General features: G+C 29.3%; 1 protein-coding gene across 1 annotated transcript; it reads left to right on the top strand.

The window, feature by feature from the left end:
• The first annotated feature begins 3455 nt into the window (after positions 1–3455).
• Positions 3456–14445, top strand: LOC129962496 (heme-binding protein 2-like). Its single transcript, XM_056076236.1, has 5 exons — positions 3456–3649; positions 5986–6069; positions 8967–9096; positions 11243–11414; positions 14095–14445. Exons 1-5 carry the CDS (start codon positions 3629–3631, stop codon positions 14294–14296), a joined length of 609 nt encoding a protein of 202 aa, XP_055932211.1. The 5' UTR covers positions 3456–3628; the 3' UTR covers positions 14297–14445.
• The last annotated feature ends 1412 nt before the right edge of the window (positions 14446–15857 follow it).

The following is a 15857-nucleotide window of genomic DNA, read 5'->3' as shown; positions in this document are numbered from 1 at the left end:
ACAAAAAAGGTTATATTGCAAGCAGTTGGAAAGAAACATATAAATGACAAAATACGAATACGTGTAACATAACAAAATAGAAATGGTAAAAACTGATATGAAAGATACCTGGAGTACAATAAAACTGGATATATGAACATGATAATATACAGTATGAATGGAAAAAATTGGGCAATTATAAAAAGTAGGTATTTGAGGAGGCTTAAGAATATATTATAAATAAAATGAGAGGAGTATTAAAATATTGCACGGGAAAAATGATAGGTTAATCTAACTGGAATAATTCTAAATTATCAAATAGGAATATTTTATCATGTTTATTATTCTTTTTTTTTGGAAGATGAATTATTAAGGACTCTTCTGTACCAAAGACTTCTCAGCGCAGATGAAGGTTTTCTGAGTTGCCATGAAAGAATTGAAGTACAGGATGTCGAAAAGTGGATGGATCGTCGACTTCTCCACAAGAGCAAAAGTTATCTTCTAATAATTGGAAACATTAAAGGAAAGAAGGAAATGGACCATGTTCCGTGACAAACAAGATTTCTTCACGAGTTCACGAGAATGGTTGATATTTGATTGTTTTAATGACTTTATAAATAGAAAGGCCAGTGTTTCCCCTATCCTAAATGTTTTGCTATTTCCTTATAAATATTTCCTGGAGACGCTGTTTAAGATGGCACCGTAGTTTGGAGCTTCAACTGAATCATCTTCGATGGTGGCTGCTTTTTCGAGAATGTCAATTTTTCCATTATTTCTAGCGGTTTAGAAATGGGGCAGTTTTCCATAATAAGAGCAGGCACCCTGCATGTTTAATAAAGACCTGCTGGAGAAAAACTAACTTTCAGATGACCAAAGTAGGTTATTTGTTTTTTGAAGTATATATGGAATCTAAATTCAATTAAATTAAGCAGCTATTTAATGAGATAATTAAGTTCCGAAGTATTAAAATAGTGTTTGATCACTGAGAACATGCCTGTGCCCCAAATTTAAAAACTTTAACTCATCAATGAAAGAAAAAAGAAAAAAACGATTACAGAATGCCATCATTACTAACAAGAAACAAATAAAAGACAATTTTTGGAAATATGCATATTTTTGCCTATCCTTGTGTAATTGAAAACTGAAACAAACAAGCTTGTGTGATCTTCCCGAAATTTTCTCTTATCCTTAATAAAGATGTAATCAACCCCCATGAAAGTCTGGAACTTGAGCAAAATTGTCCCATTATGCGCAGGACTCTGAAAATAAAAATCTGAGCATTGGCGTGTTGAGAGCCCAGCACATAAGGGTTCTTTGATTTGTACTTTAGTGAAGAAACTGAATATGTAGTTTGAATACGTTTTTTTTTTTTTTTTTTTTTTTTTGGTCGAATGAAACCAAAATTTTCCAAACAACTGTAATTTTACTGAGATAATCACATATCAAATTCCATTTATTTTTACTTTTTTGAGTTACCATGCTCACATGCATGCGAATGTACGGACTTACGACAGTCAACCCTTTTACGAATTTGATGGAACATTTAACAATGATCACAGAATTATGTATACGAAATATCATTTGTCAAAATTGTTGCATTTTTGAATTATCGCATTTTACATGTATGCATAAGTACAGACGGTCAACATCTTGCTTTAATTTAATTCGAAATTTAACGTAGATATACACTATAGATGTTAAATCAATGTTCCAAATTCCATCCCTCTCACCCAGATAAATTCCGTAAATGGATTTCATTCAAATTTTGATAAATATCTACAAATTTGGTGTAAATGCCATGCACCAAATTCCATCTGTCTGAATTAAAGCATTCTTTGAGTTGTCATGTTCATAGACAGACATAGTATCAAAAAGTGTGTTTTTTGGTCTCAAGATATTCTAAAACATGAAATTTCGTCAAAATATCGAATTTGAAATTTTTTTAACAATTGCAATATATTCTTTTCGTGTACGAAAAAGTAAAACCAGAATTTAATTTAGTAAAGTATTACTTTTATTTATTAATAATTTCAACCAACCAGATGAATGCAATATAGAATGGAGATATTATCAAAACTGTAGAATCTGTTTAAATTTTTGAAAGAAATCTATCAAAGGACAAAGTAATTTTCTACAACACATAAAAATAGTTAATATCACTATTTTAGGCGATTTCAACGGCTACTTTAGAGAAGTTCATCTGCTGTGTAGTTGCCATTTTCTCGTGATAAACCCTGATTTATAAATAATAATAAAATTCAAAACTTCATAACTCTGTCAATTTTAATTGCGGAGCAGTGGAACTTTTTTGTATTAAAACGTCAGTTTATTGAGAATATTTATATAAATATGACTAATAGAACCAATATATTATTTAAAAGTTGCGTTTTCAAAAATTTTTGAATAGTACAATTATTGACTAAAATGATATAAAATATTTTTAAAGTCAGTTAAAACATTTATCGACTGGAAGTTTATCTGTAACCGTTTAGAAATTAGGTTTTCGGTTACGAGTAGAGTATTCGTCTCGTTTCTATGCGTTCAATTAACCCTTATGTTCATTTTGTATAGTATACCATACATACAACTTTATAAAAATATACTACCACTATAAAATAATTTTTATAAAGTTGTATGTATGGTATACTATACAAAATGAGGTATACTATACAAAATGTATAGCTACCTATATACTTTTTTTTTTTTTTTGCTTTTCTTCAAAAAAGCAATCTTGCCACGATACGTGTTAATATAGTGGAATTTTAAAATATAGTGGAGCATCTCTGAAATTGTTTACAGTTGAATTTTTATTCACGTTACAAAAATGAATTTAAATGCTTATCGCCATGTTTTGAAAGCTGTATATGATGCGTTCGGACAAATGTCATAATTTTTGGCTACGAGGATGGAACTTATGCTAGTAAACTATCCTCTAAATTTCAACACCACACCAGCACAAAGAAAAAATCCTCGTTGACAAATTTAATAAGTAACAGATCCAACATGTCATCTTCTAATGTTGAGGTTGAGAACCTTATTCCTATGTCATTGCCTCTAATCAGTAAAAATCGCAAAAATCATAATAAAAAAAAATGTCCAGATTATTTTATCTTGACTCTAATAATAGACCACAAACAAATAAATCAATCAAAATATTTCCATGAATAATGCAACACATTTTATATAACAATTATTTACTGCAAGAAGCTTGAAAACTATTCTCAATAAAAACACGTTTTATTGAATAAACGTGTTATAAAACGGTCGCGCCCTTTTAGCACATGTCTTTGTTCATGTTATATAAGCCTTGCATTTATCTCAAGCGATAAAATTCTATTCTTTAAGTGCTGCTTTTATGTAACGGTTTTAATAAGGAAATGGTTAATAGATTGACAGTTGTTTTTTAAAAGGATGACGCGTTGCCATACTTACTATTTAAACTTTATATAATCGTTAGCTGTCTCTTGACACACACACGTGCGGCTCATTTTCGCAAACGTGATATCTCACTTATCGATTTGAAAAGAAAGAACAGTTTGTTCACAATTTACTGATAACCACTCGGTATATAAATAAAGTCCAAGTCTGAAAGCGCGTGTCTTCTTGTCGAGAATCTAGAAAGTTTTTACTGAAGAAATACACCATCAATATGTGGAAAGTTGTAACTGTGGTAAGTTTTTTTTCTGAATATTATTTGTTAAGTTTTTCTTCTTATTCATAGTAAGGAAATTAAAAATGCATTATGAAAGAATAATAATCTGCAATAATTCTTCGATTTATGACAGAATTTGATTAATTTTGCCATTGCATTTGGGAATAAGAAACTGTTACAAAAAAAAACTTTACACACAAAATTTTTCACACGCAGATTTTTTAATATTTTTTTTAGAGTAGCAGGCAAGTTATATTTCATTTTCTAATATATATTGTTAAGCAGCTTAAAAATAAGTTTATCTATTTTGCATTTACAAACTAAAGCACAATTTCAAGTGTAGTGTTCTGTCTTAATTATTATTCAAAACACAACCTAGGATTTAATCAATATCCTTGAATTCTGATTAATTCATCAAATCGAGAGTGTACTATATTTGGATATTTCATTGAAGAAGCATGTAAATTTATATATAGATAGATGTTATATTTATACGTAATATAACTAAAATGGGAAACAATTTTCTGAAATCTGCATTAATACAGTTAATGTAAGAAATCGTTTCCATTTGCCGAGAAAAAAAAATCTTTTCACGAATCTGTAGAATGAATTCAAAACTTTTCATTACATTGTTCAAATTTAAATATAATACTATTAAATAAAACGTTCTTTAAGGTTATATCTATCATAACTTTAATATTCTTACTTCCGTTGGGTATCCATTGCGATTCGTGTGTGGGTAATAATAACAATTATTCCATCATCACTGGTAATCATTTTCATATCCATTAAGTTTCATTACCTTACATTAGAAGCTAATTAAAATGTTTCCTGAGCAATCTTTTATGTTTTATGACCATGCAGAATTGAGACAATATACATCGCAATCATAATTTTATTTAAATTTTGCTGGAAGATCAATTTCTAAAGGAAGATAAACCAGTTTTTGAATTTCACTTTTGTAGATAATAATCCATATCGAAAGATTAAAAAAAAATTTAATAAACGAATTTGTTTAGTAAACGAATGGTTTAGTAAACAAATTCGTTTATGCTGCCTGATTTTTCATACAAAAAATTAATAAATATTGAAAAATATATTTGCAATTTTTGGAATATTTCAAAATTTTATTACATCGTTTTCGATTATAAGCGTCATAAGTTTTAGACAGAATGTTAAAAAGTTTTGGAATGACAAAGGATTAAAATTAATTGTATTAATAATTTTTTTATTAAAGAATGTTTTTCTTTGATTTAAAACATGTCCATGATAAAAGTGTAATTCAGTTTTATGAAGATTGAAGTGAAATAAAAAATATAAAAAATTTAAGTTTATAGCTCTTTTATCACACATTTAAGCAGGAAATTAGGATATTTGAGATAAATAACTTTTATTTATTTAATTATTTTTCACATTCTTTAAATATTTATTGTTATAATTTTTTTTAATGTTATGCACTGTATCCGATTTGTAGTTGATTGTTCTTATAATTGATTTTTGAATGAAAATTCAGCCTACCGGATAATTCCTTCTTCCAAAGATTTTTTCACTTTATTTTATAGGTCGAGCACGCTAATTAATTTTAATTTGTGCAAATCGTGCAGTAAAATTATCAATTCAAATAGAATAAGAAAATATTATGTTATACCATTTTAATTAAAGAACTGTTATAAAAACAGTTTAAGGATATAATTTAACATTAATTTATGCAACTTGTAAGAAAAATATATGAAGTGTTATTAAAAAGATTTCATTTCTTCCTCTATCTTTTACTGCACGAAATTTTTAAAACTGCCGAACGATTAATTTCGTATAAAGTACGAATTCTCTAGATTTTGTGAATCAGTCTGATCTGTAACGGTTTTCACAGCTAATTTTAAATAGGAGAATGTTGTTATATAAGTATAAAAATAGCAATTTTATAAAGAATAATTTGATTGTATTTGAAAGCTAAACTTTTGAGAGCGAAAAAGACCTACGGAAAAAGAAAATTATTTTGTAAATATTTCAACATTTATTGCTAAAGTATTGTTTAAGATTCTTAGGAAATTTGATACTAAAATTGATAAATTATATATAATTTTATAAATTGTATATAAATATATATAAATTAATTAATTAATAAATTATAAAAATTATATAAATTATATATGAAATATTTAAAAGAATATTCATGAATATATATTAGGGAACTAATTTTATATTTAGAACAATACTGAAAATTAATTAATAAAGTAACTTTAAAAGCGCTTTCAGCAAAAATTTTAAAGCATGCTGAACCATTTTTTGCTTTTCATAATTTTATTATATATTTTTTCTACATTTTAATGTTTTATTATTATTTATTTTTTCAGATTGTTTTTGCCCTCACTCTTGTTGAAGGTTGTGTCTATAAAAATGATGAATGTGCTCCGTATACCGTAGTAGAAACTCACGCGGTAAGTACCTTATTCTAAAATAGAATTACTTGAAAATCAGAGAACTTTTTTTACGAGTACTTTCAACCTTTAAAGAAGTAAAAAAAATTCATGCACTCAATTCTCCCGTCCTTTCAAAATTATTTAATCTTTTATTGGATTGTCTAAATTATCAATCGAAGAGCAAATTTTACTAGATTTAGCGATTCCTGAACTAGATATGTGGAGTTCACTTTGTAAAAATTTGTACTGAGATTTATTGACAGTCATTGTAAAATCAATTTATAATTAGAACTATCTTCTTGTCGTTCGGAAAAACATAACTGAGGTCTCAAAAATATGTCTAGAACAGTGTCTGCTTATATAAAGTATTTTAATTATCAAAAGATTTATCTTTTGATGAATGTACAGCAAAAAAAAAAAAAAAAAAACCGCTTGCAAGATTGTAATTTTGTAAGCAATTTTTTTTCACTTTTTGAAGTAATAAAATTATGAAATTTTGAACAATTATTGGTTTTAGCTGATAATGTCAAATAATATTTGATATTTTAATTATCAATTAATATATTAATTTCACTTAAAATGATTTCATAGAGGGGGCGCCATCTAGAAATAAATTTGCGAAGCATTAACTTTAAAATAAGATAGTATTTTTAACCATGAATTATAAAATACGATGAAGATTAAAATTGGAAAAGTAATAAAAAAAAATAATATAAATTTGTTATTTTAGTAAAAAGTAGAAAATAATAATTTTTAAAAATTGAATTGCATTTAGTATTAAAAAGCTATTAAGGCATAATTTTTGTCTTCTGCTTTTTTTAACATCCATGTATTTTTATAGAAAATAATGAATGTAAGTAAGAAATTAAGAATCTTATAAAATGATTAGAATTCAGAAATTTTATTCTAAGAATAGAAATATTCTAATAGAATATTAAATATATAGATACACGTAAATAAGATAATTTTTCTTACTTCTAGACTATTAATGGAAAATGATTTTCTTCTTAATGAAACTTTACATGACTGTTTAAAATACGGGTGTAAAAATAAAGAAAACCACCGGTTTAGTATAACGATTTGCAGATGGCATTGCAGAGTTAAATTTTTTCTGGTAGGATAAGTTTTACATTTTTTTAAGGCACAATGAATATAGGAAGAAAAAAATACTAAGGTGCTAGAAAAAAAGAAATATAATTTTTTTAAAATAAAGTGCTTTTATTATTGCATTGAAAGGGAATCATAATTGGCTTCTTAGGCCCTCCCTGAGTAAATTTTGAATGATCGGAACTCAGCATAGATGGTAGCAGTGGTTAAATCCTGAAAGATAGCATCAACCACGGTACAACCCTTTCTATACGAGGCATATCTCGTGATCGGTAGGGATCAATTGCCATATCGAAATTCTTACCCCTAAATCTGAGGTGCCTCTAATGAAATTCATTAGAAAGGAAAAAAATTAATTGAAAATCTGGAGGCCAAAACAAAAATCGTAAAATCGCGAGGAACCGAAAACATTACGGGATGAATGTAAAGTAACGATGAGTATCATAAGAAGCAGAAACATTCTTTATATTAAAATTAAATTGCATTATAGTTGCTAATTTGATTTCTGTTTTTTTAGAGAATTTTTAAATTGTTTTTGATAAAAAAAATCATTTAACTTTTTTAATGTATTGATTAAAGCTCTTTCTTCGAATAAGTTTTTTTTATTGAAATTATGCCTGTTTAACTGGTTAAATTCAATATGTGTTTTTACTTCAAAATTATAGAATTTATTAAACTTCGGAAGAAATCCGTCTGTTTGTCCATATACGATAACTCAAAAATACAATCAGTTTGATTAATGAAATTTAGCATATGATTTTTGTCACCAGAATTGTAAACGCTGATCAAAATTTGATTAAGTTTGTCAAATTGTCGACTAATTGCTGTTTATTCTTGCATGGATGAACGTTATAATTCAGAAATATAGCTTGCTACATAAATGAAATTTGGATTGGTATTTTGACAATAAAACATTTATCCAGTGACAAATTTAATGCTCACTTGATTAAAAAGATGTCCAAAAGACATGCTCATTTTTTTTCTATATATGATGAGCTTTAACAAAAAATGCCCAATAGTGTTACAGAATATGCTGATCTTGAAATGTCTGTGTTAGAAAAATACATTGGAATCGTTTTTCATTATATAAAGTATGTTAACACTGAAATTTAAAATTTTGAAACTTTGTCTTCTCAATGAAATGGTAATCCGTGAATGAATACTGTTTGTTACAACATTTATCATTAATTCTAAAAGGAGATGAACACTGTCGACCTTCAATTCAGTATAAAGGACTTTCAAAGTATGATTCCGCGTTTAGAACCCTTTGAATTCGAAGACACCATTATTAGAATTTTGTCTGCCTGATTGTAACTAATTGCTTCAAAAACATGAAACATTAAACTTATGGAGTTTCGTCAAATTTTGGACTAAATTCGTTCTGAAAGAAGTCTATTTGTCCTTCCATATTGTACGTGTGAATACGATAAAAACGCATCGAGTTAGATAAATTAATGTGGTCCTAACAACAAAATTGACTAAAATATACTTCAGATTTTGAATCTAGTTAGTTTACTGGAATAGGTTTAATGTATACTCAAGTTTCTTTACCATATTACGAAAGTGAACACAAAACCCACCACATTGAGTAAAAAAGTCGACGGAAGAATGTTCATGTTACTTATTCGTCAAAATATTTTCATCTATTTAAGAATAAAATTACAATGTGTCCCCCTCCACTTGTTTAAAAATGTAATTAATTGGACATTTGAAATTTATTTTTGTTTGAGCAAATAAGCCAATCAACAGACAAAAACATTAAAAATTTTTAGAATATATACTAATGAAAATAAATTTGCTTTTCACAGGATTATGAGGTCCGATCTTATCCTGCTCTTACATGGGCGACCACAACAGAAACAAACCGTCTAACTAGGGTAGGAAAATACAAGGCATTTATGAGGCTTTTTAGATATATCAGTGGAAAGAACGATAGAGGTAAGAAAATTTCCCACTTATTTATGTTTCATATTTTGTAACACAAACATGTTTTGTTATTTGTTATTTGATTTAATTTAAACTGAATAATTCAGAGCGATTATGCAATAAATTGTAAAGATAGAAATATAAATCCAGGCAGTGATAACATAACATAGATTACAAACATATTGGACAACTTCTAGAGAACAGTCTTTGTTATAGAACTTACGATCTCAAGAAAACACTCTTTGTTATAGAAAGTGCGGCCTCTATGAATCGACAGTTTATAGCTTAGGGAAAATTATCCCCTTTTTTTCTGTCATTCACAAAACCATATATTTAAAGATTAGATTTATGGAAAATCAAAAAATTCCGCTCTGTAGGTGTACAGTGAAAACAGGCTCCATAAAAATAACGACACTATATTTTAGAAGAAAATACGGTACGCAGGTAACCGAACATAGACGAAGCGTACATGAAACAATACTTCATACATGACGGTGAAAGGTAGAACAGCAACTGTGCACAAGAATAAAAATGGTAATAAACAATCGTAATAGCGTAGATATTTTATAATGAATTCGTGCTGAGACTTCGCTCAGCTTCTCGACTGAGCTCAACTCAATTGACTTCTGTCTTCTCTTGGCGTATCGGCTTTTATAACTCCCTTGACAAGATATCGAGTACTTTAGAAGGAACTTTGGAGCTCGAGTTCTAATAGAGCTGTCGTCAATATTTTCGAATATTCTAGTCCTTTATTCTTGTCTTAAAACGGTAACCAAGTTTATCAATAATTGTCAATAATTATTCATCCAAAGCATCCATCAGAGCATTTTATCCTCTTTCTTACCATGCAAATAAATATGCAGGGAAGCAATATAACAAATTTGTAACAATGCAGTTGGTTCTTTTGAGCATTTGAAAACCAATGAGCAACAAGGCAACACAATACACAATAACATTTTAACATTAATGTTCGGCCTGACATTGTTTGAGACTGTCTCTTCGGGCTATGCAAATTTCCAAAACAATTCGATAGGATGACTTATTGGATATTCTTGAAGGTGCTTCTTGAAGTACCTTCCTGTAGGTATGTGCTGTGACATGATGTCCTGCAATATCTGGTGTCCTGTACTTTTCGCTACTTTATTGTCATAACGATCTATATTGTGGTCATGCGTTATGCTTGCAATCACATATTCATGTATGAAAATTTCAAAAAAAATTCAAACAAGACAATCTGAAATATAATAGCATGATAATATTTAGATCCATTGACTTATTTTTATTTTATTTTTTAAAGTAGCTCTTAATTCTTTAGAAATGATGTCGGATACAAAAAAAAAATATTTCATATCATCGAAAAGTGCATGAAAGTACATAAATCTAATCATTAAAAAAATGAAAAATATTGTTGTAAAAAATACTTAAAATACTTTTAAAAAAATTGCAAAAAAATGGATTTTGTATGCTTCAAATTTTTAAATTTTATAAAGGTATGAAAATGTTTTTTTGTTTTAATATAATTAAAACAAATAATATTTCGATTAATTTTTTATTAAAAATCTAATAAAAAATCATTTACTATTCAAGAATTAACTACATGTCGAATTTGATAATTCTAGATGCAACAATCTCTCATGTAGACAGTTTTTAACGATTTTTTCTCCCTCAAGCGTTACATGAGGAATGTGACATGACGCAATTTGCAAATAGCATACCAGCTTACTCATAATTTCATCGTCAAAATGAATAATCCGTATAAGCCTGGTTTCCTTTCATACTGAAAACAGTTATTTTGAGAATTTATGCAGACAAATACCTTTCCAAAATTTACAAATAATCATAAAATTCTAGCTATTTAGAATAGCTAAGCAATGTTCGTTTTGTTAAGTACTTTGCTTCTAATGATCATTGAAAAAAGTTAGGCATTTAAAAATGATGTCCACGTAACATGAAGACATCATTAAGACGAATCTATGTATTCACATATTCTCTAGCGAAAGTGTCAGAACTCAGATGGCAAATGTTGTTGGTATTCTACTATCTCCACACTTGAAAATATCTTGAATTATTACGGTGCTTAATCAAATTATTTAGTCTGGAAGTGGTATACTGCTGTATCAATTTATTTGAAAACTTATTTTTTCTTTCTAATTTGCAGAACAAAAAATCAATATGACCGTTCCAGTCCGAATGAAAGCAACTCCCAGTGGAGAAGAAATAGTTCACGAGATGAGTTTTATGATTCCAAAAATTTTTGCTGATAATCCACCTGTTCCAACGGACAAAGAAATTACTATCAATAAAGAGGGTCCTCGAATGTACGCTGTCAGGTAAGTTTATTTCAAAAATCCATTAAAAAAATTCATGCTTGGTATGGTATATTTTACCAATTGGATTATCAGTATCAACATTTAACATACAAATTATTTTAAAACATTATTTGTATAATATTAAAATGGTGTTACTCGTTTGCGTTTCTGTAAACATTCCTATTGTAGCATATATTTAAAAAATTCTTTATTCCAGAAAATAATTTTAAAATACATTTAAAATAAACTGGTAAAAATTATTGCTTTTTCCAGATAGTAGTAATTTAAGAAGAATTTGATATTTGAAAATAAAAAATTACAATATTTTATTGCGTTTAAAAAAATCCATCTCCAGAGCGAAACAAAATGCTAAAAATTTACATATTGTTTCTTACATACTTTAAGCAAATTTAAAGACACATATTTTAAATTATTCGAGGCTTTGAACCTTAATTTTTTTGTTTTAAATAATTGAGAAATATAAGGCAATGATTACCATTGCTTAATTAGGGGAATTTTGAATCGAATAAGTTGTCAGTGATCACACATTTAAACCCAGAATTACAATGGACAGAATCGCCAGCTCTAAAACTAGTTTAAAAATGATTATATGTGAACTGCAGCATATTCTGCGTTCGATATTTCATTGAAGCCGTTTTTTCATGCTAGAAAGTTTAAATTAACTATGTAGTACAATGTTAAGATTAGTAATTTTTGCTAGAGTCGAAAATAAATACTTTGTGATTAACTAACAAATTCTGTATACGAGGGTAGTTTAAAAAGCATCTGACCTTGAATTTTCCTGAGTAGGGTAATGATGCTAGAGCGGCGCTACTGTGCATAGTGGAAGAAGACAACTTAATGCGCATGCTTGAATTTTTCCTCCGTATTGGAGTGTGTCAGTCGCTGCTTGCTGGTCGCTGAGTAAGGTGTTGTTATAAGTGTTCGTCGGATTTTTGATTTCTCTCAAGATGTCTGAACGAGTTGAACAAAGACACTGTATCAAATTTTGTCAAACGCTTGATGATTCTCAAAGCGAAGCAATTCGTAAGATTCAGCAAGTGTTTGGAGACCACCCTAGGAGGTATTAAAAATGATTATGTGAACTGCAGCATATTCTGCGTTCGATATTTGATTGAAGCCGTTTTTTCATGCTAGAAAGTTTAAATTAACTATGTAGTACAATGTTAAGATTAGTAATTTTTGCTAGAGTCGAAAATAAATACTTTGTGATTAACTAACAAATTCTGTATACGAGGGTAGTTTAAAAAGCATCTGACCTTGAATTTTCCTGAGTAGGGTAATGATGCTAGAGCGGCGCTACTGTGCATAGTGGAAGAAGACAACTTAATGCGCATGCTTGAATTTTTCCTCCGTATTGGAGTGTGTCAGTCGCTGCTTGCTGGTCGCTGAGTAAGGTGTTGTTATAAGTGTTCGTCGGATTTTTGATTTCTCTCAAGATGTCTGAACGAGTTGAACAAAGACACTGTATCAAATTTTGTCAAACGCTTGATGATTCTCAAAGCGAAGCAATTCGTAAGATTCAGCAAGTGTTTGGAGACCACCCTAGTGATGGAGTGTTTTAACAATTTCAAAAATGGCCGCACATCAGTAGTGACGATCATGAATACATCATGAATACTCTCCGGAAGGACAAACAGTGACAAAAGAGTACTATTAACAAGTTCTACATAGATTCAGTTATGGACAAAAGACCAAATCTCTGGCCGAAGAAAAGCTGGTAGTTTCATGAGGAGAAATACAATGCTTCGGCTCATTCGTCACACCTGATACAGGCTTTCTTGGCGAAACAAGAAATTCCAATCATCTCCCTACCTCTCTACTCTCCAGATAATGGATTCCTGCGATTTCTGGTAGTTTTCAAAATTGGAGATGTCGTTGAAAGGATTCCGTTTTGACAGTAGAGAAGAGATAATGCTGAATGCGACAACGAATATGAACACCATTCCAAAAGAAGTCTTCCAGGAGTGTTTCGCAATGGAAGGGTCGGCGGACTAAGTGTGTGAAGGCGCAAGGGGTTTACTTTGAAGGGGATTGGGGTCCCAATCTCGTCACGTAAATAATATATTTGTCCTTGCCAAAGGTCAGATACCTTTTTTGAGAGCCCTCACAAAGTAAACTGTTTTTAGTTGAGCAATGGATTAGGGTCCCAATTTCGTCACGTAAATAATATATTTTTCCTTGCCAAAGATCAGATACTTTTTTGAAAGCCCTCACAAAGCAAACTGTTTTTAGTTGAGCAATGGATTTTTCCCGAGTAACATGCAACATTCCATGTTCGGCGAACTACTAGCTGATAATGCATTTTATTCATAGCATCAGCAGAAAGCGTTATATAGAGAACCGGATGCATCCGGAATGCATCTAGATATCTTGAAAAGATTTCTTATAAGATACACCACGAATGTTAACAGTGTTTATAACAAGAATTTTGATATTTTCCACTCATATTACCTTTCTGTATGTATAATTTGTGTAGAAATGAAATGTATACAGTTTTTAATGACATTCTGAATCCTCCTGCACATCAATATCTTTCGGACATGCATTATTCCTTTTCACCATTTATAGAAACCAAGTTTCTGAAATTAAAACACTTCTTGTTGTGAAAGTTTAACATAATTCTGTTGCTCATTCAAATTTTTAAACTGTTACAATAAAAGTGCTCTAAAATTTATAGAACCTTTTCTGGCTATGCTTGGAGGCAGACAACATGGAATGAAGAAGCAGAAAAATTAAAGAACAGTGTGCTGGAAGACGACACCATAGACAAGACCGAATATTACGAAGTCGGTTATGATGCTCCTTTTGATCTGTTTGACAGACGCAACGAGATCTGGATGAAGAAAACTGCTGGTCAAGAGCGTAATGAAATTGCTTAAAAAACATCTACATTTAATTGTTTTAATCCATTGTGCATAATTATGTATATAAATAAATGTGAAACTTGTGAAGTAAATTGGGATTTTTTTAAAAAAAAATTGTTGTTTATAGTTATGTATATAAATAAATATTGTTGTTGTGAATTCCATTATGCAATACTCTTCATTCTTTCATTAATCATTTCACGATTTAACTTTTCAGATCCTTTACTCATTTTTTAAGAACTTGATCAATATATGAAATTACCAAAATTGTTTTATTTTCAAATGCATTTTTAATGAATAGCCCAGGCGTGAAATAATACTAATTTTTGATGAATGTAAACATACAATGTATATTGCTACAGTTTTATAAGTTTACAAAACATCGTAAATAGAAAGCTTGCCATTTTATGCGAAAAAAAAAATATTGGATTCTGATGCAATTTGATAATTACAAAAATGTGATGACACGAAATAGAAAAATTAAGTTCTAATCTTTACTATCCAAATTTTATTTATATCTTTTTGTTGATGAGACACGTTAAAAATAAATTTTTACGACAGGTTCATTTTTTGGCTGGATACCGATACTGAGTCTAGAAATAAACGTAAATAGTAAAAACTAAAATTTAAATAATCGTAACCTCAATAAATATTCTTTCGCATCTGTTGTGTGGCTTTCCATTTATGTGAATCTTATCGTTGAAAAGAAAGATTTGCTGATATTCTCCATTGATGCTAAACAGCTACGAAGTCAATGACTTCAAATCTTGGCGACAAACATATCGAATGCCTGATGATTTTGGCGACAAAAATGTATATTCTAGGAATTATAGAATTTTGACGATATTCTATTAGGAATCCAAATTCATGGATTCTTCAAACAAATTCCAAGTCTTATTAGAAAAGTTTAATAAAGTCAGACAGCTGAAACTGGTAAATCAAGTGAATTCTATCTTTAAAGTGTTGATTGTGGAGCGAGCACTCTAGCTGTATTCTGAGTGCTATTTGTTGTTGCTGTTTAATAATGATTTTCTGTTTATGGGAGGTGTAGATTTCTAGGACTGCTGTCTTTGTGCTCTCTGCGGCTTATTTTACTACCTGAGCTTCGTGTTTTCTTGTGCAATAAAGCGTGTTTTCTGTTGTCGATCCTGTTCGACTTTTTTCTGCACATTTATGGACAATTTACTGTAACAATAAAATAGTAAAACGAATAGCCAAAAAATAGAAGCCTGCATTACACCTATCTCAAATCTTTTGTGAGAAAAGTAATTTTTTTCTTTGGGCTATTAACTTTTTTCTGTTACCTGAAATAAGCTAGAATCTATCTTAAACGGAATGTATGTGAAAAAAGTAAGTGATTTAATATTCGAAAAATAGCTTCTTCTGAATGAAAATTTAACGTTTTAAATAGATGATAGTATTGAAGATTATGTTAACATTTTTGATGCGTCTGTAGAAATCACTAGTGTAGTGTCATAAAGGAGTCATGCATTAACATGATAATATATTTAGAATGGTATAAGTTTAGTAAACTGTTTGATACAAAAATCATTCAAAAAATCTGCAAGGAATATTT

The sequence above is a fragment of the Argiope bruennichi genome, chromosome 3, assembly GCF_947563725.1.
Source record: "Argiope bruennichi chromosome 3, qqArgBrue1.1, whole genome shotgun sequence".
NCBI lineage: Eukaryota > Metazoa > Arthropoda > Arachnida > Araneae > Araneidae > Argiope > Argiope bruennichi.
The sequence above is the reverse complement of the archived record's forward strand: the minus strand, read 5'-3'. Positions and strand labels throughout refer to the sequence as shown.